Here is a 26988-nt window from a genome sequence, read left to right as displayed (position 1 = left end):
TTGGGGAGGTAGTTACCCAGACGAATCTGTATGCGGAGCAATATCTTGCACGCAACCAAGACTCCCGAATCGCCAGGACAGAGAGATGGTACCCAACCAGTGTGCCAGAAATTAAACAATTCTGGGCACTGACCATGTTAATGGGGGTAGTTAAAAAGCCCACAATTAGAATGTACTGGACTAAAAATCCTATTTTTAATACCCCCATTTTTTCCCAGACTATGCATAGGGAGAGATATGAGGACATACTGCGTTTTATGCATTTTAATGACAATATGAAGTGCCCCCCAAAAGGTCATCCGCAGTATGACATTCTTTATAAAATACGCCCTCTAATTACCCACTTAAATGAAAAATTTGCCACTATTTACACCCCCAAAAAACAAATTTCAATTGATGAGTCCCTCATGAAATATAAGGGAAGACTGGGATTTAGACAATACATCCCATCCAAAAGATCCCGGTATGGGATAAAATTCTATAAATTATGTGAAAGTGGCAGTGGCTATGTATACACCTTCCGTGTATATGAAGGAAGGGATAGCCACCTTGATCCCCCAGGTTGCCCAGATACAGTAGGGACAAGTGGGAAAATTGTCTGGGATTTAATAATGCCATTACTCAACAAAGGTTATCACTTATACATCGATAACTTTTATAACAGCATCCCACTCTTACAAATGCTGTACTGTTTTGAGAAGGAAGAGTCGCACAGGTTTCCCAAAGGCTCTAGCAGAAAAAAAATTAAAAAAGGGGGAAACAGCAGCTCTCTGCCAGAATGAACTGCTGGCACTCAAGTACCGCGATAAAAAGGAGGTTTTCATCCTAACTACGATCCATGGGGAAAACACTCGCAGGGTCGCAGTTCGTGGCAGAGAGGAACATAAACGTGTGCCAGTCTGCATTCAGCAATATAATCGGCACATGGGGGGAGTTGATCTATCCGATCAACTAATGCAGCCGTATCTAATCATGCGCAAAACCAGGGCATGGTACAAAAAAGTGGGCATATATATAATGCAGACGGCAGTCCACAATGCCTTTACTATTTTTAAAAAGGCAAATGCTGAGCTGAAATGCACATTCCTTTCATTTAAATTTCAGCTCATTTCTGGGTTACTTGAGTGCCGAAGAGGGGGACCATCAGTGGAGCCTAGCAGAAGAATGGAGGCAGGTCACTTCTGCTTTAAGATTCCACCAACCCCTAAAAAACAAAACCCCCAGAAAAGGTGCAGGGTGTGTTACAAGAGGGGCGTAAGAGTTGAGACAAGCTATTACTGCCCTGATTGCCCCTCTCAGCCTGGCCTATGTATTGGCCATTGTTTTAAAGTTTTCCACACCCAGGCCGAATAGTCAACTGTCTGGTTACCAAATCTTGGCTTTGTCTCCCGTTTATCCTGTCTTCTCTGATCCTTGACCTCGGCTTGTCCTATCGTTGTTCCGTTTCTCTTTACCCCTTTGACTTCGGCTTGTACCTTGACTATTCTCTGCTTGTATAGCCCGGCCATTCTAAGGACCGGTATTACAAGTTTCTCTCTCTGTGTTCTCTCTCTTTGTGGTCTGTCTGTGTTTTGGAATCCGTGACAGCGTTGCCCGTGACACATTGTTGCACTAAGAGGACATAGCTGAGCAACATATTAGGTGTTATACTGCCATAGCACACATAAGGATTGCAAAATATACAGTAACATCTCCAAGTGTGTGTCAAAAAGGCAGAAAAAAATGCTAATTGCAACTAGACTTGGTACAAACTAACAAAGAAATGATTCTACGCTAAGGTTTAAAATATGCCTTTTGAAATGCCCTGGGGTGTCTACTTTAAGAAATGGTAGGCCTTTGTGGGGTAGTTTGAACTTAAAACCTGCTAAGATGCTTGGAAATTGCACATGGGCAGAGCGTCAAAATTCAAAGTTCGGTAAAAACTGATATGGCTTGGTCTCCAATGTGCCCCTTCAACATCCACATATCCCCAAAAAGGTACACATGGGGGTATTGCTGCACTAAGAGGACATAGCTGAGCAACATATTAGGTGTTCTACTGCCATAGCACACATAAGGATTACAAAATATACAGTAACATCTCCAAGTGTGTGTCAAAAAGGCAGAAAAAATGCTAATTGTAACTAGACTTGGTACAAACTAACAAAAAAATGATCCTACGCTAAGGTTTAAAATATGCCTTTTGAAATGCCCTGGGGTGTCTACTTTAAGAAATGGTAGGCCTTTGTGGGGTAGTTTGAACTTAAAACCTGCTAAGATGCTTGGAAATTGCACATGGGCCGAGCGTCAAAATTCAAAGTTTGGTAAAAACTCATATGACATGGTCTCCAATGTGCCCCTTCAACATCCACATAACCATGAAAAAGGTACACATGTGGGTATTGTTGCACTAAGATGACATAGCTGAGCAACATATTAGGTGTTATACTGCCACAGCACACATAAGGATAGCAAAATATACAATAACATCTCCAAGTGTGTGTCAAAAAGGCAGACAAAAATGCTAATTGCAACAAGACTTGGTACAAACTAACAAAAAAATGATCCTACACTAAGGTTTAGAATATACCTTTTGAAATACCCTGGGGTGTCTACTTTAAGAAATGGTAGGCCTTTGTGGTGTAGTTTAAATTTAAAACCTGCTAAGATGCTTGGAAATTGCACATAGGCCCAGCGTCAAAATTCAAAGTTCGGTAAAAACTGATATGGCTTGGTCTCCTATATGGCACTGTAGCTTCACGAAATAGTGCCAAAGACATACAATGGGGGTGTCATTTTACTCAGAAGACTTAGCTGAGCATAATTTGGGGGGTTTGAACTTAGTGGCACATGTGAAATATACACAATGCCTAGCAAAAATGCAATCCATATGTAAAAAACGCACAAAATTATTTTTTACCACATACTTTGGCATATATTGGTGAAATAATGGGGGCATGTTAAGGCACAATATGCACCTTATGAGATACCCTGGAGTGTCTACTTTTACAAATGGTAGGCCTTTGTGGGTTTTTTTTGAACAGTCAAACTGTTATAATACCCCAAATGGACACATAGGCTCATTAAATCCGTCTCTCAAAATTCTACTGTGAATACTGAAATGGATAGGTCTCCTATATGGCACTGTAACTTCACGAAATAGTGCCAACGACATACAATGGGGGTACCGTTGTACTCAGCAGAAGTAACTGAACACATAATAAAACTTTGTACAGGAATAGCACACACCAACTTTACAAAATACATTTGAGAAGTTCTTTGTTATAAGTTTGTGTGCGAAAACCCCCAAAAAACACAATTTTACTCCAATATTTAGCAGAGGTTGGCGGTAAAATGGCTACGTAGAAAGTGTCAAAACAACCTTAGGTAAATAGCCTGTGGTGTCTACTTTATATAAATATATACTTTTGTGTGGCAATTTTGTTTTATTTTATGGCTATTAGGCTTACAAGACAAACATACCAAATTCTAAAATTTTGTTTTATTTTATGGCTATTAGGCTTACAAGACAAACATACCACATTAAAATTTTATTTTACTCCTTGTGCTTTGTGACCTGTAACTACCAAAAAAAACTTAAAATCCCAGACACATTATATATTCTGTAAATCAGAACAAATAAATGAATTTATTTTTAATTACTTTCCTTAACCTGCACTAATTATGCACACATTATTATTGCAAAAACTGTAAAAAAAACCAATATTTTTCATTTTTTTTGCATTTTTCTGTATTTTTTTTATAATAAGTAAGCATTTATATATATATATATATGTTATATCAAATTAAAGCCCTTTCTGTCCTTTAAAAAACAGTATATAATATGTGCCGGTGCAATAAATGAGAGAGATGCAAATTGCAGTTGAACGCAAACAGCAAGAAAATGCAAAAATTGCTTGTGTCATTAAGCGTAAGTCAAGCTTCTGAAGCTCTGTCCTTAAGGGGTTAATATCAGTAAATTTTATAACATGACAGGAGGCTTCCTATTTTGCATTAACTCTCTTTACTAAACTCCACAGCAGTAAAGAAAAAATGTAAAGAGTAATATTAAATCACTGAGCAGCATAGTATATATAAGGGTCATGCTGCCTGCACACTTTCTCTTTCTTTACTGCTCCATCGCAGACAGGACAGACTATTTGGCTCCTCCAGAGCCCCCTTTTTCATTCATTGTTATTGGTCTGTTTAGTTTACTTCTACCATTACATATACCTTTAAGTTTATTCATGTATTGTTTTTATTGTATTCTAGTATATATGTTTCTATTTCTCTGGGCTGTGGGAAAGGGTTAGCCTTTGGGTTCTTTCCTCCCCTTCCCTGCCCCTCTACCGGCCCTGGGGCTCCCTGGGCTCCCCTCAGGCTTTCCCCCGGTTTTTATACCTTGGAGTACCCTCCTGAGCTCCCTCCTCGCGACCGGAATCGATCGCGATCATTTTCGCGCCGGCCTGCTCTCGTCCGCGGCCGGCCTCAAATTTAGTCCCGGCTTGCGGCCTACACTCGCGGCCGCCATTTTGGATCGCGGATACCGCGAGATTCACGCGGCCATCTTGTTTTACCCCAGACTTTATACTGGAGTCAGACACCAGCTTGTGGGGCTGGGGCGCCACCAACGGGACCATCTCCACAGGAGGAACATGAACAGCACAGGAGCTCTCCATGCACATAAACTGCCTGGAACTCCTGGCAGGGTCTTTCGCGATCCGCAGCCTGGCCCGAGACAGATCCAACTGCTGCATCCTCCTATGCATGGACAATGTCTCCGCAGTCCGGTATATCAATCGCCTGGGGGGCGCACGCTCACGCCTGCTGTCTGACATCACGAGAGACATTTTCGTCTATTGCCTACCCCGCAACATCGCTCTTCAGGCCGAATACCTACCTGGAGAAGTCAACCTCACGGCCGACTGGTTCTCTCGCCACTGGAGGGACGTCAGCGACTGGAGACTGAACAGAGGGGTCCCTTTCACCTGGACCTTTTCGCGTCCCGCAGCAATCATCAGACCCCGGAGTTCTTCAGCTGGCTCCCGGACCCGGAGAGCAAGGCGATGGACGCATTTCTACAACAATGGCCGTCAACCGGAGCCTACGCATTTCCCCCATTCGCCATGAGTGCGAGAACATTACACCAGATACGGACGCAACAGGTCACACTGGTCCTCATAACGCCCTTGTGGCAGAGCCAACCATGGTTCCCGGACCTCCTGGCCACCTCTTGCAAGGACCCTCTACTCCTGTACCGGAACTGCTCACGGATCCCAAAGGGAATCTTCACCCGCTTCTCTTGGAAGACCGCCTACCCCTGGTGGCTTGGACTCTTTCCGGGGTTCCTGGCAAGACAGTGGACTATCGCAGGCTACTAGGGACCTCTTATGGGATTCCTGGGCCCCAGGAACTAGACGCTGCTACCTTTCAACTTGGGCCTCCTGGTCTACTTGGTGCGTGGAACGGGACTCCAATCCATTACAGCACCTATTCCCATGATTCTCAATTTCCTTTCATCCTTGTTTTTGTCGGGTCGCTCCTACCGTTCAGTTAATATCGTTCGCTCCGCGATTTCGGCGGCCCACACCCCCGTCGGGGACCTCCCGGTCGGCAAAGACCCTCTCATCTGCCGCCTGCTCCGTGGTATGCGGCTCCGCCGCCCTCCGGCCCCCAGGTACTCTCACCTATGGGATGTTGGGCTGGTTCTCCGTTTTTTCAGGGATTGGCTCCCTAACGACCGTCTCTCCCTGCGCCAATTATAAGCTTAGTGCGTTTTTCTGCTTTGTCTCGTGTCCTTTCGATGGGTATCGGATGTTCGAGCCTTCGACGTCTTCGAGATTGCCCCAGAGGGGGTCACATTCCACGTTTCCCGTCGCACTAAGTCGGGTTCGACTTCAGTATTCTACCCCTTTTTCCCCGACGACCCGCAGCTCTGCGTCGTATCCACCCTTCGCAGATACGTTTCGGTTACCTCCTCTCTCCGGAACTCGTCGTCGGGCCAACTCCTAGTCTCCTATGTTCACTCCCACGCGCTGGTCTCGGTCACCACACTGGCCCGATGGATTCGCCGGATCCTCTCGCTCGCCGGTATAGACCGCTTTCGGTGCCCACTCCGTTCGCGGGGCGGCGGCTTCCTCAGCCTTCCTAGCGGGTGCGTCTCTGTCAGACATCCTCCGAGCGGCGGATTGGTCTCGGGAATCCACTTTCCGTACCTTTTATTTTCGCACTCCCCCTTCTGCTGGGACATCTCTCCTTCAGCGTTAAAATTGCAAAATAGGAAGCCTCCTGTCATGTTGTAAAATTGAAGATTATGCTAGCTTTGGTGTACTAATAATCTTAATTTTAATAAGGACAGGAGGCGGATATTTTCCCTCCCTTTTGTTCCCTACCCTGACTCCTCGGGGGAGTGGATCTCAAGGTGACGGATGTTTTGTTTTGCTTGTTAGTGGTTTCTCCTTTCTTTGGGGTGTATGCCGTTTCTATCCCATATCTCATTCCAGAGCTAGGTCTGGGGCAGCCAGGTTGCGTTGCATCACTTACTTACACATAACATGTATTTCATCCTACATCACACATACTAACCGTGTATCTATTCACTTATGTTGACACACTCTGATATGGCTCTCATGTGTGACCAGTTACGGTTCAGTACCTAACCTATTTGATACTGTCCTTTCAGTGTAATCCTCTTCAGGACCTCCACTGGTCGTTGGTTCGGTTACCCTCACGACTCCGCTTGCTGGGATAAAGGCTTTGTTTCGTCTTCTCCCGACCTCGTTTACCAGGAGTCTCCTCAAGTTCTGCTCACCAGAGACCGTTATTGACAGTTTCGTTGGTTTTCTTCTGGTCGTTTCGAGCTCAGTCTGGACTTGGATGTCGCTTCAAGAAAGAGGAAGTGTACAGGCAGCATGACCCTTATATATACTATGCTGCTCAGTGATTTAATATTACTCTTTATGTTTTTCTTTACTGCTGTGGAGTTTAGTAAAGAGAGTTAATGGAAATACTCGCCTCCTGTCCTTATTAAAATTAAGATTATTAGTACACTAAAGCTAGCATAATCTTCAATTATGCCCCTACTCGCTATACTGCGAGTAGGGGCATGTCTAATAAGCAGTGAGCAGCCTGTGGCTGCTCACTGTTTTAAAATAAAAACTACTAACCGCCCCCCCTCCCTCCCTCGAGCGTGGGCAGGGGCCCCCTAATTAACAATTAGGTGGGGGGGACCTATTGACCTCCCCCCCGGCCCTCACCCATGGGCCCTAAATGACAATGGGGGTGGGAGGCTACTGCCCTCCCCTCCCCCGGCCCCCACCCCTGCGCTCAGGGGTGTGGGTCGGGGGGGAGGACAGTAGATCCCCCCCCCCTTATTGTTTTTTAGGGCCCCCACCTACCGCTCAGTGGTGGGGGTCAGAGAACTTTCCCACGCTGTGTAAAATGACACAGAGCACTGTGATTGGATGGATTTCAAGCTATCCAATCACAGTGCTATGTCATTTTACACAGCATGGGAAAGTTCTTTGGAATTTCCCCACGCTGTGTGAAATGACAGAGCACTCTGATTGGCTTAAACCAACCAATCAGAGAGTTCTTAGTCTAATTGCAGGGCGGGGCAAGGCTTTATAAGCCTTCCCCCGCCCTGCAGAGCTCAGTCTGCGCGGAGCCCTCCATGGGTGAAGATGGATTAATTTTTTTAGCATCGGGTTTTTTCTTTTTGCGCTCTGATTTATTTTATTTTAAGTTCGACTGGTATGATGGCTTTTTATTTGGCCTTTTTTGGGGCTGAAAAATGAAGATTTTAGAAAAAACAAGACGCCAAATGGTAAGTTTAATTTTTGTTTACAGGTTAGATTTTTTATCCCCCCCTCACTATTTTTAGGGTGAGGGGGGTAGGTAGGGGATATTTTTATTTGGGTGGGGGGTGACTAGGGGCTTGGGACCCCTAGTCACCTTGATTGGGGGGGGGGGGACATTTTTATTTAGGGCCCCCACCCGCCGCTCAGGGGTGGTGGCCGGGGGGGAAGGACAGTAGGTCCCCCCTTATTGTTTTTTAGGGCCCCCACCCACCACTCAGGGGTGGGGGCCAGGGGGGGGAGGACAGTAGGTCACCCCCATTATTGTTTTTTAGGGCCCCCACCCACCGCTCAGGGGTGGGGGCCAGGGGGGAGGACAGTAGGTCCCCCTTATTGTTTTTTAGGGCCCCACCCACCGACTAGGGGTGGGGGCCGGGGAGGAGGACAGTAGTTCCCCCCCCCCACCATTCTTATATAGGGCCCCCACCCACTTTTCTGGGTTGGGGGCCGAGGGAAGGACAGTAGGTCCCCCCTCCTTATTGTTATTTAGTAGGTTATTTTTTAAACAGTGAGCAGCCACTGGCAGTATAGCGAGTAGGGGCATTCGGGAGATTTTAATCTCTCTTATGCTATTATGGGGGTCATATTGACCCCCATAGAGTGAGAGGGGGACCTTGGGGGGCTTATGAAGTGGTGGGGGGCACTGCTCCCTGACGCTTCTGTCTTTACATATTACAAGGAGGGAGCTGCGTGCCGTTAGCTCCCTCCTTGTAATAAACTGAACGAACAGAAAAGAACACTGATATTCAGTGTTTGTTTGTTCGTCTGATTTTTCTATTCATTCATTCGTCTGTCTGATGAATGAATGAATAGATGGAATTCCCATTCGCATGTCCAAGTGTTTCACTGGGCATGTGCGGGAATCTCACAGTCTGTCTAGTGTGGGCAGATGACATGTCCCACAGGGACTTCATCTACCCACACAAAGATGGCGGCACCCTGAATATAGATCGTGGCAGAAAATAAAGATTAAAAAAAAGAGGTAATATGGGGGGCTTAGGGGCATTTGGGGGTCAGTTAGATGTAGTGGAGGCGGGTTAATAAAAACGGGATTCGGCCATGACAGTGCCGCTTTAATATTTCTAGTACATTGATACATCTGCTCTCCCTATCAGCCAATTTTTCGGCATAGGAAAACTTTGTGCTAAAAAATTAATTGACAGGTTGGGGAGTGACCCATTTTTAAATAGTTTTTTCTCCTAATCTGCACATTTGCTAGCAATACTGCTAGCACAATGTATAAATAAAATCTAATTTACTTTTCAAGTAATAAAGGATAATTGCTCAGGCTCAGTATTTCAAAGGGTTTAAAGGGACACTCCAGTGCCAGGAAAACAAACCGTTTTCCTGGCACTGCAGGTCCCCTCTCCCTCCCACCTCCCATCCCAGGTTGCTGAAGGGGTTAACACCCCTTCAGTGACTTACCTGCATCCGGCGCCGATGTCCCTCGGCGTTGGTTCACGGTCCGCCCACGCTCTTCCCCTGCCGACTTCAGCCGGCACGGGGAGACCGCTGGCGGGGAGACCTAATGCGCATGTGCGGCAATGCCACACACGTGCATTATACCTCCCCATAGGAAAGCATTGAAAATGCTTTCAATGCTTTCCTATGGGGATTTCAGCGACACTGGAGGTCCTCACATAGCGTGAGGACGTCCAGCGACACTATAGCACAGAAAATCTGTGCTATAAACCAGGAAGTGCCCTCTAGTGGCTGTCTAGTAGACAGCCACTAGAGGAGTTGTTAACCCTGCAATGTAAATATTGCAGGGTTAAGGGTAGTGGGAGTTGGCACCCAGACCACTCCAATGGGCAGAAGTGGTCTGGGTGCCTGGAGTGTCCCTTTAAAGGTCTATACGCAGTGATCACTTTGATCTCTGCTGGTGTCTATGCCATTAAGGGGCGTTAAAGCCATGTACTGTATGACGGCATAGACAGTCATATGTCATTAAGGGGTTTCTTCAACCGGAATTTTTCTCTTTTACATTAAAGGACCACTATAGTGCCAGGAAAACATAATCTTATTCCTGGCTCTATAGGGTCTCTAGGTCCCCCCCCCCCACCCTCAGGGCCCCCCTCTCGCCGGGCTCTAGGGGGCGGAAGGAGTTAAATTTACCTCTTTTTCCAGCTCTGGGCGGGGAACTCTCCTACTCCTCATCATCGGCTGAATGCGCATTCAGCCAGTCCATAGGAAATTATTCTCAATGCTTTCCTATGGACGCTGGCGTCTTCTCACTGTGGCATCTTCTCACTTTGATTTTCACAGTGAGAAGCGCCTCTAGAGGCTGTCAATGAGAGAGCCACTAGAGGCTGGATTAACCCTATTATAAACATAGCAATTTCTATGAAACTGCTATGTTTATAGAAGAAAGGGTTAATCCTAGCTGGACCTGGCACCCAGACCACTTCATTGAGCTGAAGTGGTCTGGGTGCCTATAGTGGTCCTTTAAGTGCACTTACACTTTTTATATATCATTTTGTTCAGGACAAATAGAACTTTCAAATCACATTAAATGTTTATATATGAAACAATTTAATTTGAATACAATGTGTGAGAAATGAAATTTTATTATTTCCAAGTTCAGCATCGCATTTTTACTGTGAATATATTGAAAAAAACATGTTTACTGTAATAAAACACAAATATTTGTATTCTGTGATTTCCAACAAGCACAACAATGCCCCTTGTTCAAGTTTGCATATTTTTTTTGGCAGTTGCAGGACCAAATATAACCTGCAATCTTCAATAATGAAAAATCAAAAAAATTACTTTTAGGGCCTATGTTGACTACGAGGCAGTAAGGGGGCTGAAGAATAAAATTATAGTATTTTTCGCTCTATAAGACGCACTTTTTCCCCCCCCTCAAAAGTAAGGGGAAATGTCTGTGTCTTATAGAAACATAGAATGTGACGGCAGATAAGAACCATTCGGGCCATCTAGTCTGCCCAATTTTCTAAATACTTTCATTAGTCCTTGGCCTTATCTTATAGTTAGGATAGCCTTATGCCTATCCCACGCATGCTTAAACTTCTTTACTGTGTTAACCTCTACCACTTCAGCTGGAAGGCTACCCTCTCAGTAAAGTAATACTTCCTGATGTTATTTTTAAACCTTTGTCCTTCTAATTTAAGACTATGTCCTCTTGTTGTGGTAGTTTTTCTTCTTTTAAATATAGTCTCATCCTTTTCTGTGTTGATACCCTTTATGTATTTAAATGTTTCTATCATATCCCCCCGTCTCGTCTTTCCTCCAAGCTATACATGTTAAGATCCTTTAACCTTTCCTGGTAAGTTTTATCCTGCAATCCATGAACCAGTTTAGTAGTCCTTCTCTGAACTCTCTCTAAGGTATCAATATCCTTCTGGAGATACGGTCTCCAGTACTGCGTACAATACTCCAAGTGAGGTCTCACCAGTGTTCTGTACAATGGCATGAGCACTTCCCTCTTTCTATTGCTAATACCTCTCCCTATACAACCAAGCATTCTGCTAGCATTTCCTGCTGCTCTATTACATAGTCTGCCTACCTTTAAGTCATCAGAAATAATCACCCCTAAATCCCTTTCCTCAGATGTTAAGGTTAGGACTGTCACGATTCCGGGAACCAAACACGCTAACACACACACAGAAAAGGTGCAGTACCGGACCTTAGAGTGGCTGGGCTAAGCACACAAAGAATAGTCAGGAGACAAGCCGAGTAAGGGGAACCAGAAGACAGAATAACGAGAAACAAGCCGAGGTCAAAGGGTAGGAGAAAGTCATAAAGTCAGATAAACAAGCCAGAGAGTACGTAACCAGAAACACAAGTTCAGTAGCAATACTAGCAAGCAAAGACCACAACAGGGCCGAGAGGAACAGGAAAGGTAAGTATTTAAATCCATAGGTTAATTCTGATTGGATAATTTCCAATCAGAATTAAGAATCACACATGGGAGATATCTAGACCTCCCACTGTGATTGAGGCACTGTGCCTTTAACGCCGGGTCAGGTGGCTGACCCCGGCGTTTATCAAAATGGGCGGTCTCCCAGCGTGCAGCGTCATGCATGTTGCCGCTGGGGAACGCAGAGGAAGACGCGGGCGGCATCCGTGGCTGGGAGGATGCCGCCCGCCGAGCGCACAGCAGGAAGGGGAACGCGGACGGCTGGATGGTGAGTGCCGCGAGCGGACTGCAGCCTCCCCTCGCAGCTGCCCGCGGGATCCTGACAAGGACTCTATCAAATATTCTGTACTCTGCCCTTGGGTTTTTACGTCCAAGATGCATTATCTTGCATTTATCCTCATTAAATGTCAGTTGCCACAACTCTGACCATTTTTCTAGTTTACCTAAATCATTAGCCATTTGGCTTATCCCTCCTGGAACATCAACCCTGTTACATATCTTAGTATCATCAGCAAAAAGACATACCTTACCATCAAGACCTTCTGCAATATCACTAATAAAAATATTAAAGAGAATGGGTCCAAGTACAGATCCCTGACGTACCCCACTGGTGACAAGACCAAGGTTCGAATACACTCCATTGACTACAACCCTCTGTTGCCTGTCACTCAGCCACTGCCTTACCCATTCAACAATATTGGAATCCAAACTTAAATATTGCTGTTTATTGATAAGCCTTCTATGTGCAACAGTGTCAAAAGCCTTACTGAAATCTAGGTAAGCAATGTTTACTGCACCACCCTGATCTATAATTTTAGTTACCCAATCAAAAAAATCAATAAGATTAGTTTGGCATGATCTCCCTGAAGTAAAATGTTGTCTCTGATCTTGAAATCCATGCGTTTTTAGATGTTCAACAATCTAATCCTTTAACATGGTTTCCATCACTTTCCCCACTACTGAAGTAAGGCTTACTGGCCTATAGTTGCCCGACTCCTCCCTATTACCTTTCTTGTGAATGGGCACAACATTCGCCAACTTCCAATCTTCTGGGACTACTCCTGTTATCAATGATTGGTTAAATACATCTGTTAATGGTTTTGCTAGTACACCACTAAGCTCTCTTAATAGCTTTGGGTGTATTCCATCAGGTCCCATTGACTTGTCTTTACTTTTGACAGTTGAAATAGAACCTCTTCCTCTGTAAACTCACGTGTAATAAATGACTCATTTATCCTTTTTCTTAACTGAGGTCCCTTTCCTTCATTTTCATCTGTAAATACCGAACAAAAATATTCATTGAGGCAGTCAGCTAGACCTTTTATCCTCTTCTACATACCTTCCTTCTTTTGTTTTTAATCTAACTAATCCTTGTTTTACTTTTCTCTTCTCATTTATGTATATAAAAAAAGTTTTGTTCCCCTTTTTTACTGACTGTGCTATTTTCTCTTCTGTGTGTGATTTGGAAGCTCTTATAACTTGCTTAGCCTCTTTCTGCCTACTCTTATAGACCATTCTGTCTTCCTCACTCTGGGCTTTCTTATAATTACTAAATGCTAACTTTTAGGTTTTTTTACTATTTTGGCCACATCTGCGGAGTACCACAGTGGTTTCTTGAATTTTTTGCTTTTACTGACAAGCCTAATGCAATTTTCTGTTGCCTTCAGTAGTGCAACTTTTAAATAATTCAATTTCTCTTGGACTCCATTTAAATTGATCCAGTCTGATAATGACTCCTTTACACATATTCTAATTTTAGAAAAGTCTGTTTTTCTAAAGTCTAAAACTTTTGTTTTTGTGTGGTGTGACTCAGTTACTGTTCTTATATTATACCACACTGACTGATGATCACTGGATCCTAAACTTTCACCTACAGTAATATCTGATACCAAATCCCCATTTGTTAACACTAAATCTAGTATGGCCTCTTTACGAGTTGGCTCCTCAACGACTTGTTTTAGAGATAATCCAAGTAGGGAGTTTAGAATCTGTGCTCCTGGCACAAGCAGCTATTTTTGTTTTCCAATTCACATCAGGAAGATTAAAGTCACCCATGATGATAACTTCCCCCTTCATTGTCATTTTAGCTATTTCTTCAACTAGTAGATTATCTTACTCTTCAATTTGTCCTGGGGGCCTATAAATCACACCGACACGAGTTACTGTGTGATTACCAAATTCTAATGTAACCCAAACGGACTCTATGTCCGCCTCACTAACTTTTATTAGGCTAGATTTTTTGCTATCCTTCACATACAGGGTCATCCCTCCCCCTTTCTTGCCTTCCCTGTCTTTTCTATATAAAGAGTACCCTGGTATTGCTATGTCCCAGTCATTTTTCTCATTATACCATGTCTCAGTAACAGCGACTAAATCTACACAAGTTCATGGATCTTATTTCCTAAACTGCGAGCATTTGTAGACATGACTCTAAGCTTATCATATTTTAACACACTTGCTACAGGCACCTTCTGTCCTTGTTTTGGGGGACAATTGGATTGATGTTCTATCACCCTTTTGCCCCCCCCCCCCTCCTAGTTTAAATACACCCTAGCAAAACCTCTGAACTGCTCACTGAGAACATTTGTTCCTTTTGAGAAAGATGCAAACCATCTTTTTTGTACAGTTTATTTCCATTCCAAACAGAGCTACCATGAGAAATAAAGCCAAATCCTTGCTCTATTCACCAAGCCTCAAGTTAAAGTCCCTAATACGCATCCGCCTGTCGTTCTGAGTGTTATGCACAGGCAGAACTTCAGGGAATGACAGTGTGGAAGCAACCTGCCGTATATCATTGGCAAAAACACTAAAAACTTCCTTAACCTCTGAAACCTCATTGCAAGCCAAGTCATTTGTCCCAAGATGGACAAGTACATCCAATGGCTGTATGGAGCGAATGTGTAGCTTACTTACCTGTATTGTAGCGTGGGCCGGCAGAACAGCGCGCACCGCAGTACAGGAACTTAAATTTCAGTTTCCGGCCAGACTGAAAGGAAGTGTGCACTCAGTGTACACACTTCCTTTCATTCCGGCCTGAAACCGGAAACTGAAATTTAAGTTCCTGTACCGCTGTTCTGCCGGCCCACACTACAATATTGGTTAGTAAATAAGGGACACTATGGGGCAAGGGGAAGATACTATGGGAGGGAAAGATCACTACGGGACAAGGGGAGGGGGGGGAGAACACTATTGGACAAGGGGAGGGGGGGGGGGAAGAACACTATGGGATGAGGGGAGGAGAACAGTATTGGACAAGGGTAGGGGGGGATAATAACACTTTGGGACAGGGAAGAGGGGTTAAAAATCACTATGGGACAGGGGAGGGGGGGTTAAAGATCACTATGGGACAGGGGAGGGGGGTTTAAAGATCACTATGGGACAGGGGAGGGGGGTTTAAAGATCACTATGGGACAGGGGAGGGGGGTTTAAAGATCACTATGGGACAGGGGAGGGGGGTTTAAAGATCACTATGGGACAGGGGAGGGGGTTTAAAGATCACTATGGGACAGGGGAGGGGGGTTTAAAGATCACTATGGGACAGGGGAGGGGGGTTTAAAGATAACTATGGGACAGGGGAGGGGGGTTTAAAGATCACTATGGGACAGGGGAGGGGGGTTTAAAGATCACTATGGGACAGGGGAGGGGGGTTTAAAGATCACTATGGGACAGGGGAGGGGGGTTTAAAGATCACTATGGGACAGGGGAGGGGGGTTTAAAGATCACTATGGGACAGGGGAGGGGGGTTTAAAGATCACTATGGGACAGGGAAGGGGGGTTAAAGATCACTATGGGACAGGGAAGGGGGGTGTTAAGAAACACTATGGGATGGTTTATTCCGAATATTATTTTTTCTGGGTTTCCTCCTCTAAAAACTAGGTGCGTCTTATGGAGCAAAAAATACAGTACTCCGTTCATGGCATACCATTTGCGAAAGATGAGAACCCAGGGTATTCCAAAAAGAGTATGTCCATTTTTTTTAGCTAATCACAACACCTGTCCAAATTTAGTGTTTTATATTTTCTTTTTACATTTTTCACACAAACACTGTACTTTCAATGTTTATGTCATCATCCTTATCCGTTTTACTGTGATGGAACATTCGTATGTGTTCGGTGATGTCTCACGAGTACAAATACCCCCATATGCAGGTTTTATGTGGTTTTGTAAAGTTACAGGGCAAATGTGGGAAAAGCCCATATTACTCTTCATACATGGAGATTTAACATGTTTTTCTGGGGCCATGTTGTCTTTGAGATAATATGGCAGCCTGGGAAATAAAGTTTCAAAGATTATGATAGACCATTTTCAAAAGCAGACAACCCATACTCTGGTTATTAAAATGGGGTACTGTGAGTTCCATTTTCATAGGAAATTACATAATTCTGATGTGTGATTGCAATAAAACCTCAACATTTTTAACATGGACTTATTATTATGCACTAATTACATGTCAAAGTAATTAAGAACACCTCTAGTGACTATCACTCAGAAAGCCACTAAAGACTCTTCCTATTACAGTCCTGCTATCTTTGCAGGACCAACATTCGCAGGTCTTTACGGACTGTATATAGATGCAGAATGCTCCCTATAGAGAAGCATTGTTAAAATGCCTCTCTATGAGAAGATGTAGTGCTGCGATTGCCGCACATGCGTTGCAGGTGTCTCCTTTGCGTCTCTCTAGAGAAGCATTGATTTGGCTGGGATCATCAACAATGGAGGAGTGGTGCCCGGGCTCAAAATGTGTATGCCTGGGATAAAAGGCAAGGTAAATGGCTTTATTTAAAGGAAAACTCCACAAATAGAAAGCAACTCAGCCTGATTTCTATTTAAAATCAGCACCTTAATAAATAACTATAGTAACACCTCCCTGGCTGTCATCTTCCAGATTCTGTTTGCTCCCTTGAGCTAATGTGAGTGGCAGCAGGCACACTCTGCTACAGCTCCACAGGGCTAATTTTACTTCTACGTCGCTGGCTACATCTGATTGGTCATTTCCCTAGCACAGACTGTATGCCAGGGAAAAGATGAAGTGATTGCAAAGGCTGCAGAGAAGAGATCTGCAGCTTTTGCAAGCTGTTTTTGGATATAACCAAATGCATGTTTTAATTGAAAGCATATCTACTAAATAGTGGGGGGTGGGGGGGTGGCAGTAGAGTGTCACTTTAAAATTATAGGTGGATCGAACACTAATATATAAGGTGCATGTCTAACAGAAATACAATTTTATCTACTATAGTTAGATCAACAAACCTTTGCAACTGTTTGTGAATTGCATAAGTAGTTTGAAAACATTCGTAAACAAATTACATCAATTTAACAAGGTACCATGCAATTTTTATACCTAAATGTGAAGCTAGCTGAGTGTGAAATTATAAAAGAGAACACAGAAAGAAAGAAAACATTTCTGCCAAGAGCATAATTTATTTTATTTTATCTGATCACAATCTTTATATCAGTCAAGCAATTTCCTCAAAATAACCTTAGAACATAATTAAACTTCTGAATTGTTTTAACATAGCATTAAAATGGTCTGACAATTCACTTGCTAAACCAACCTATTTTCTATCTGTCTAGAACTAGAAGCCCCATAACCTCTACAGTGTGGTTTAGTGGTTGTGATGCTAGAATTACCTTGGCTCCCCCCAGAATAATTAGTAGTCTAAGGGTTCTGAGGGACTTTTGGATAGTTTTCAAGGTCGAGTCTGGTATACTGCTCCGTCCCATGGATATGTCAACCAAAGGGTCCAGCGGGACATTCAGGTCGCCTCCCAGTATCAGAACTCCTTCCATGAATTTGGCCAGCCTCCTCAGCGTTCTGCGGACGAAGGTGGCCTGTCCCGAGTTCGGGGAGTACATGTTTGCTATTGTATATCTGGTTGTTAGTAATCTGGGTATTGTGTCTCTTCAGCACCATGTGGTGAGGTTACTCTCCCTCCTCTCACCCCCCTCCCCAAGAAGCGTCCAGCATCCCCTGTACAGTGGGGCCATGGTGTCAATCCCTCGTCGGTGAGTAGGCGCCTTCGGTTCCGTTAGGTAGGGGATGCATTGGCGGTTATGTGGCAGCAGTCTATGGGGAATCAGTCCTCGCCATCTTGTCCAGTAATGAGGGGAGTCTCGGATGGGATAAGTCAACAGTCTTAGGGTATAGGTCGGTGTATGTCAGGGTAAGGTAAGAAATACTTAACTGAGTTGATCTTAGTCTCGTCGATGTCCCTTTGCTGCCAGCCGAGGGGATCTTCAAGTAGCTTGCCGCGGTGGCATCCTGTTTAATCGGCTTGTGAGCCGGGTTGCGGGGTCTGTGTGCAGTCGTCGTGCGGCTCTTTGTGCCAGTGGGCCAGGGTGCGGTTCTAGCGGTCGCAGGATCCAATCTACCACATCTGTGGGCTGCAGGGTCAGTCTCCTCAAGAATACCGGCACCTCATCCGGCCATCGCACGGGGATCCACTCATTTTCATGTCGGGCCAACAGGCTAAAGGGGAAACCCCATTAATATGGAATGTTGCGGCTTTTCAGAAGTTGGGTCACAGGCCTGAGCGCCCTGCGGGCCTCCAGCGTGATGGGTGACAGGTCTTGGTAGAGGCCTACTTCTGCTCCTTGAAAATCATTCAGTCTGTTATCGGCTAGTTTCACGTAACTAATGGTCATGCATGGGTTAATTCAATGTACTAAATGTAATGCAAGGGTTAATTATCCCTCAATTAACCAATTCTCTCTACAAGGCTTCTTACTGGTTATATGTAATGCCAGTTACCTGACAGGACAATCTGATTGGTGTGACGGAATATTGGGCGTGCATCTCATATGATACTTAAAGCGGCACTGTAATGCCGAACTTAGCTTTCTTTAATCGATTCCTCTTCTCTCCCTCAGTCAGGTTCTGTTCTTCATTTCTTCCTATCTGCTCTAGTTTTCTTTAAAACATACCGGTAAGACAAAGTAGGGACTACACCTGACCATCTATGACCAGCGGAGGAACAAAGTGGGGGCTCTTAAACTGAACGTGGGGCCTATTACTAGCACCCAAGCCCCCACCTCTGAACAGCGGGTGGGGGCCCTAAATGACAATGGGGGGACCAATCGTTCTACCTATCATCCCCCCCCCCCCCCCCGGGCCCCACCTGTGAGCGATGGGTGGGTCCTTAGGTGAAAATAGGGGGTCCTTGAGCGGCAGCCCTAAATGAAAATGCGGGGTGGACCTAGTATCCTCCCCTGGCCTCCACCCCTGAGCGGCAATTACAATAAGCAGGACTTATTGTCCTTCCCCCCCCCCCCCCCCCCGGGCCCCACCAATGAGCGGTGGGTGGTAGCCCTAAATTACAATAAGGGGGACACCTATTGTCATCCTCCCCCCACCCCCCCAGCCCTGCACCCCTGAGCGGCGGTGGGGCTCCTAAATGAAAATAGGGACCTATTGTCTTCCCCCCTGCCCACACCCATGGGCGACGAGTGGGGGTTAAGTGTAAATGGTGTGTGTGTGCCTGTCAGTGTATGTTTAAACTTAATAAGAAACCTATTTGGATAGGGCATTTTGTTCCCATTCTTCTAAATTTATTAAAAGAAGGGTTAACCCCTACAGATTAAAAAGCTCTCTATTATGTTGTTTTCCCAAGGTAAGCTGATTTTATTGAAACATGCAATAATGTGTGGGTCAGTGTGAGTGTCTGTCTGTCTGTCATGATGGCTGTGTGTGTGCGCGCGCGCATCTGCCTGCCATGGGGGGGTGTGTATGTGTGTCAGGATTACAAGTTGATCCAGCACGCAGTACTGTGTCACACCTAGGACTAAGGATAACGTATAACCGGACCTTAGAATGGACGGTCTTAACGTCTCCAAGAATAGTCAAAAAACTTGCCAAGGTCAGGGACACAGAATCAGACACAAAGATGAGGGAAAGCCAAAAGTCAAGTATACCAGATATCAGGGAAGTCAAAACAAAGCCAAAGTCAAATACCAGAAAATCAAGATCAGGAACGCACTCTCGGATGACCCTAGGCATGAAACCGCGACAGGGCAATGAGCAAGAGAAGAACCAGGCCTAAATACCCCTCCTGTGGATCCGATTGGCTGTAACCGGTCTTTGACCCCAAAGGCAATTATCAGATGACTATTTGCATAATTGCTGCTCGGCACAACTTTTCCTGTCAGGACGGTAATGTTGCTCGGCACAACTTTTCCTGTCAGGACAGTAAATGCCATTAACCACATTTTTATGTGCAGATAAATACGTGACAATGTGTGTCTGCCATGGTGTGTGTGTGCGCGTCTGCCTGTCATGGGGTCTGTATGTGTGTATGTGTGTCTGCGCGTCTGCCTGTCTGTCATGGGGTGTGTGTCTGCCTTTCTGTCATGGTGTGTGTGTTTGACAGAAACACACACATCATTACAAGCCCGGCGGTCCTGGGGGGGCCGGCAGCAAGCACTGACTTACCCTCCCAGCAACTCCATGTCTAAATCTCGCGAGACCCGCGGCCGCAGAGCGTTGCCACGGGTTACCATGGCAATGCTCCATGCGGCACTAAGTGCAGCGAGATTTACACTGGGGAGCTGGAGGAGCTGCTGGGAGGTAAGTCAGCGCTTGCTGCTGGACCCCCCAGGACTTAACAAACCACCGGTAAGAAGCAGGGAGGGGGGACTAAAAGAAAAAAAAAAAAAAAAACACAATTTAGATATATAAAAAAAAATTAACATAAAAAAATCCCCCCCCCATTTAACACAAATTACATCACTACACAAACACACTACACACACTGCATTACATACATGCACACTACACAAACACACACACACTGCATTACATACATCACTACACAAACACACACACACACATACTGCATTACATACATAAATACACTACAAACACACACACACACTGCATTACATACACACACACACACTACACAAACACACACACACACACTGCATTACATACACACACTACACAAATACTCACTGCATTACATACATACACACACACACAGCATTACATACACACACATACACACACACTACACAAATACTCACTGCATTACATACATACACACACACAGCATTACATACACACACACTACACAAATACTCACTGCATTACATACATACACACACTACACAAACACACACTGCATTACATACACACACACTGCATTACATACACACACACTACACAAACACACAATGCATTACATACATACACACACACACACACTGCATTACATACATACACACACACTGCATTACATACATACACACACACTGCATTACATACATACACACACACTGCATTACATACATACACACACACTGCATTACATACATACACACACACTGCATTACATACATACACACACACTGCATTACATACATACACACACACTGCATTACATACATACACACACACTGCATTACATACATACACACACACTGCATTACATACATACACACACACTGCATTACATACATACACAGACACTACATTATCTACACAAACACACACTGCATGATATACACACACTACACAAACACACACTGCATTCACTTTACCCACACTACATTCACTATACACACTACATTCACTATACCCACACTACATTCACTATACACACTACACAAACACTCACTGCATTCACTATACACACTACACAAATACACACAGCTCCCCTGTCTAAATACACTTCATCCACTACATGTGGCATGTATATTTTGTGCATTTACCGTTAGAAATAGTTTATTTTTTCAAAATGGTAAATGTACAGAATATCGGCAAGTTATCGGCCTGAAAGTTCACAGATTATCGGTATCGGCTCTAAAAAATCAATATCGGTCGATCCCGTTAGGAGCCAGTCATTTTCAATGAAAAAATGCAATTCTTAAAGGGACCCTATAGTCACCAGAACCACTACAGCTTGATGTAGTTGTTCTGGTGTCTATAGCCTGTCCTTGCAAGCTTTTCAGTGTAATCACTGCCTTTTCTGCGAAAAGGCAGAGTTTATATTGCTGCTTACTAACACCTCTAGTGACAGTTACTCAGATGGCCACTAGAGAGTCCTGAGTCACTGCTGCACCACGTGCAGCACCCAGGTTCAGTGTCTCCAAGCTCTGCATGGAGGCGCTGAATGTTCCTCATAGAGATTCATTAATTTAATGTATTTCTATGATGAGATGCAGATTGGTACATTTGCTGCACATGCAAACAATCCTCCCAATGCTTTCCTAAGGGAAAACATTGGCTTAGCCGAGATCATAAAAATTGATGGTACCAGCCATGGCGAAACTGGCACGGCGTGAGAAAATGGGGAAAAAGGGTGAGTAAAAACACCTTCCTCATACAATTGGAGGGGGCAGATACCTAAACACACACACACACACTCTCTTGACGAATTAAACACACATAAACTTTTGTTTTAATTGAAACCCACTCAGCCTCCCTACCTTTGGGAGAGCTGAGTGGGTCTTTCCTGGGGTCCAGTGGGGCTGCTTTCCTCCTGCTTGCGAAGGAGCAGAACTCTACCTGTAGCTCCTCTCTGCTCCTTTGCGCTCTGTAATGATGTCATATTCCGGCTCTCGACTAGGGATCGACCGATATTGATTTTTTAGAGCCGATACCGATATTCTGTGAACTTTCAGGCCGATAGCCGATATAATTTGCCGATATTCTGTACATTTACCATTTTGGAAAATAAAAAACTATTTCTAAAGGTAAATGCACAAAATATACATGCCACGTGTAGTGGATGCAGTGTGTTTAGACAGGGGAGCTGTGTATGTGTGTGTAGTGGATGCAGTGTTTGTGCAGTGTGTGTAGTGGATGCAGTGTATGTGTAGTGGATGCAGTGTGTTTGTATAGTGTGTGTGTGTATATAATGCAGTGTGTTTGTATAGTGTGTGTGTGTATATAATGCAGTGTGTTTGTATAGTGTGTGTGTATAAAATGCAGTGTGTTTGTATAGTGTGTGTGTATAAAATGCAGTGTGTGTGTATAAAATGCAGTGTGTGTGTGTATAAAATGCAGTGTGTGTGTGTATAAAATGCAGTGTGTGTGTGTATAAAATGCAGTGTGTGTGTGTATAAAATGCAGTGTGTGTGTGTATAAAATGCAGTGTGTGTGTGTGTATAAAATGCAGTGTGTGTGTGTATAAAATGCAGTGTGTGTGTGTATAAAATGCAGTGTGTGTGTGTATAAAATGCAGTGTGTGTGTGTGTATAAAATGCAGTGTGTGTGTGTATAAAATGCAGTGTGTGTGTGTATAAAATGCAGTGTGTGTGTGTGTATAAAATGCAGTGTGTGTGTGTGTATAAAATGCAGTGTGTGTGTGTGTATAAAATGCAGTGTGTGTGTGTATAAAATGCAGTGTGTGTGTGTATAAAATGCAGTGTGTGTGTGTATAAAATGCAGTGTGTGTGTGTGTATATATAATGCAGTGTGTGTATAAAATGCAGTGTGTTTGTGTATATATAATGTAGTGTGTGTATATAATGCAGTGTGTGTGTGTGTGTATATATATAATGCAGTGTGTGTGTGTGTATATATATATAATGCAGTGTGTTTGTATAGTGTGTGTGTGTGTGTATATAATACAGTGTGTTTGTGTAGTGTGCATTATATATACACACACACTATACAAACACACTGCATTATATACACAGTGTGTTTGTGTAGTGTATGTGTATAATAATAGTGTGTGTGTGTGAGGGGGCATTTTTTATTAAAAAATTTTTTTTAATTTTTATATTATTATTTATATAATTATTTTTTATATATATATTTAATTATTATCGTTTATTTTTTTGTTGCCTTGCCAGGGAGGGGGGATATGTTAATCCCTGGTGGTCCAGTGGCATTGGCTTAGCTGGGGGAGGGGAGGGGAGGGAAGTGGGGTGGGCAGCAAGCGTTTACTCACCTCCCAGCAGCTCCTCCAGCTCCCCAGTGTAAATCTCGCGAGACCCACGGCCGTCAGAGCTGGCCGCGGGTCTCGCGAGATTTACACTGGGGAGCTGGAGGAGCTGCTGGGAGGTGAGTAAACGCTTGCTGCCCGCCCCCCCAGGACCGCCGGGCTTGTAATGAGCCTGGCGGTCCTGTTCTATATTATCGGCAATATCGGTATCCCTATTGGCCGATACCGATATTGCCGAAAATACCGAATATCGGCCGATTATATCGGTAAAACCGATAATCGGTCGATCCCTACTCTCGACACCATTAGACAGCGCGAGGGAGCAGCTGCAGGCAGAGTACTGCTCCCTGGCGCCCCGCCCACAATGCTACTGCGGGCTTCCACCCGCCTCCATGCTCCTCAGGGCGGCCGGATGCCTTTAATGTTCCACGTGACGGCCGCCGTCAAATCTCCCTCGACGGCCACACTAACTAGAGAGCTGGCAAAACCCAGGCACCAGGGCGAAATTTCTAGTCGCTATGGCGACCTGGGATTTGTCGAACCTTGCTATAGTCACCGAGACCACTTTATCTCAATAAGGGGAGCCTGTTCTTTTAACTCCACAATGTCAGACATTGCAGTTTCAAAAATAAAATAAAGAAATGCAATGTCTACATTGCATGGTTAAATACACATCTAGTAGCTGTCATACTGACAGCCACTAGAGGCACTTCCGCTGTACTGACCAAGTAAAACTGTCACTTGACACGGAAACCAATAGCAAAGCTTTGTATACAGTGCTTTTCTATGGGAAAAGGTTGACTGCGCATACGGCACTAATGCATGCCATGTTCCCAATGCTCCTCCATATGGAGAATTGGAGTGGACCATTGCGGAGGAGACCAGGCCTCCTCGAAAATGTTGAGGGAGGAAGAGAGATAAGCACCACCAAGGGAGTATCAGCTCTGGAAAAATTTAAGTAATTCCTTTATTTTATTAGTTTTTATGGTAAGGGACACACTTGTATTTAACAAAGGACAGCAAAACTATAGCATTAGGAATACTGGTTTGTATTACTAATGCTATAGTAATTAACTTTGATATTTTCTACAGGCATTTCTTTCTTTTCCTCGTGTAATGTGTCACCATAGGACAGGGTTCGACAAACCCCCGGTGCCAGGTCACCATGGTGACCAGGAAATTTGTCCTGGCACCTGGGATTTGTGAGCCTGTTTAGCCCCCGAGGTAACAGGCTTCCTGAGAGCAGAGGCGTGAAGTCGGATCATGGATGGCTGAGGGAGGCAGCTGGCTCATTGAGACATAAGGGAGGGAGACCAGCTCATGGAGAGCTGTGAGAGGGAGGGAGGCAGGCGGCTGACAGAGGGAGTGGGGCGGCCAGCTCATTTATTGCTGAGAGAGGAAGGGAGGCGGCCAGCCCATGGAGAGCTGAGGGAGCGGCCGGGTAATGGAGATCAGAGGAAGACGGGCGTACGGATGACTTAATGCCGCAGCAATGGAGCTATAATCTCCCTGTTCTGCTCCCTCGGCTTGTAGTGATGCCGGGACCTGGGTTATGACATCACTCCGGCACACTAAATAGTGCGTGAGAGGAAGCTGAGTAGGGAGATGACAGCAGCCACACTGGACTTCAGGGAAAGCATATCCACTCCAGTTCTGCAGAAGTAAGGAGCCTGGGTGGATTTAAATAAAGTAATTACGTGTGTGTGTGTGTGTGTGTGTGTGTGTGACCCACAGGTGTCCTCCTTATTGTTATTTAGGGCCCCCAACCGCCGCTCAGGGGTGGCGTCCGGGGGGAGGACAGTAGGTCCCCCATTATCTTTTAGGGCCCCACCCGCCGCTTTCAGCCTTTTTGATTCGGCCAAGACAGCGCTGCTTTAAAGGCAAACTCCAGTGCCAGGAAAACAATCCCTTTTCCTGGCACTGCAGGTACCCTCTCCCTCCCACCTCCCATTACCGGTAGCTGAAGGGGTGAAAACCCCTTCAGGTCACTTACCTAAGACCCCGCCGATGTCCCTCGGCAGTGGTTTCGGGTCGGCGTTGCTCCTCCCAGTAATCACGTCAGCCGGTGTGCGAGACTGATCCCGCCCACCGGCTGAGGAAACCTAATGCGCATGCGCGGCATTGCTGCGAATGCCCATTAGGTCTCCCCATGGGAAAGCATTGAAAAAGATTTTCACTGCTTTCCTATGGGGAATTGAGCAACGCTGGAGGTACTCACACAGCGTGAGGACGTCCAGCGACGCTCTAGCAAAGAAAATCTTTGCTATGAATCAGGAAGTGCCCTCTAGTGGCTGTCTAGTAGAGTGGCGTTAATCCTGCAATGTAATAATGGCAGTTTATAAAAAACTGCAATAATTACAGTTGCAGGGTTAAGAGTAGTGGGAGTTGGCACCCAGACCACTCCAATGGGCAGAAGTGGTCTGGGTGCCTGGAGTGTCCCTTTAAACTATTACATTCTCATCACAACAGTTTTTTCTCTTCATGTGCCAGAAAGTTTCATGTGTGAAATTAAACCATGGTGATCTATGCAAGCCCAAACTAGACCACTCAATCCTCCACAGACCCCAAGCCCATTGGCATCAATTGCAACAGGATTTCTTGACAGCAAGTTAGAAGGAAATTAATAGATGTTAATGTTTTGCATTTCCTTATACACAAACATCACAACGTAGACCCCATTATGTTTTAGGCATATCCTTTTATTGCCCTGGAATTTAAAGTACCACTCTAGTTTACATCCTGCAACTCCACGACCTGCTTTGTGGTTAGAAACAGAAAGTAATAGAAAATGTGTCTCCTTGCAATACTCCTCAAAAAAAATGAGTTAATTAAAGACAGTGACATCTCAAAGGAAAGCCATGATGCAGCTAATGACACAGACCAGAGTCCTTGGAATGACATTAATTCAGTGCATTCAGCTTTATGGTGACATTAAAGAGATCTCTCACCTCTGTAAGCAATGCGGAGGACACCACTACACAATCTGAGCGCCGCCATCTCTACCCGGGGTGTCCCGAGAGCTGCCTGTTCCGATATTATCAGTAAACTCGCGGCTTAGGGTATATAAAACGAGGATGTTGAAATCGTACAGTTTTACAAACACTAATATAGTCTGCTGAATAGTTTCAGGCAAAAGTAGTGTGTTGGTGTTATTATTTTTCGTTCGGGCTTTCTTTTGACAGCCTGTAAATGGGTCCTTAACGTGAAAGGACCCTTATACCCTGTCAGGGAGATTCAAGCATGGGACCACAGGAGCGGTGCGGCGTCTTTGGTCACGTGTCGTAAACCGGAAAACATGAATGGGAGACCACGGCGGCCATTTTTAAAAAGGGCAATAACTGGCTAAGATGTTTCTATGTCTATGGGATGTGCTTGTGAATGGAAT

The 26988-nt window shown here is 44.8% G+C and overlaps 1 protein-coding gene across 1 annotated transcript in view; it reads right to left on the bottom strand.

The window, feature by feature from the left end:
• The window catches only part of MRPS5 (mitochondrial ribosomal protein S5), a 200997-nt gene extending 174350 nt beyond the window's left edge, over positions 1-26647 (bottom strand). The window contains exon 1 of the mRNA XM_063443662.1: positions 26552-26647. Coding sequence (XP_063299732.1) covers positions 26552-26600 — 49 coding nt within the window. The 5' untranslated portion in view covers positions 26601-26647. The remainder of the gene's footprint in view (positions 1-26551) is intronic.
• Between the last annotated feature and the right edge of the window lie 341 nt (positions 26648-26988).

Source organism: Pelobates fuscus, chromosome 2, assembly GCF_036172605.1.
Source record: "Pelobates fuscus isolate aPelFus1 chromosome 2, aPelFus1.pri, whole genome shotgun sequence".
Classification (NCBI taxonomy): domain Eukaryota; kingdom Metazoa; phylum Chordata; class Amphibia; order Anura; family Pelobatidae; genus Pelobates; species Pelobates fuscus.
The sequence above is the reverse complement of the archived record's forward strand: the minus strand, read 5'-3'. Positions and strand labels throughout refer to the sequence as shown.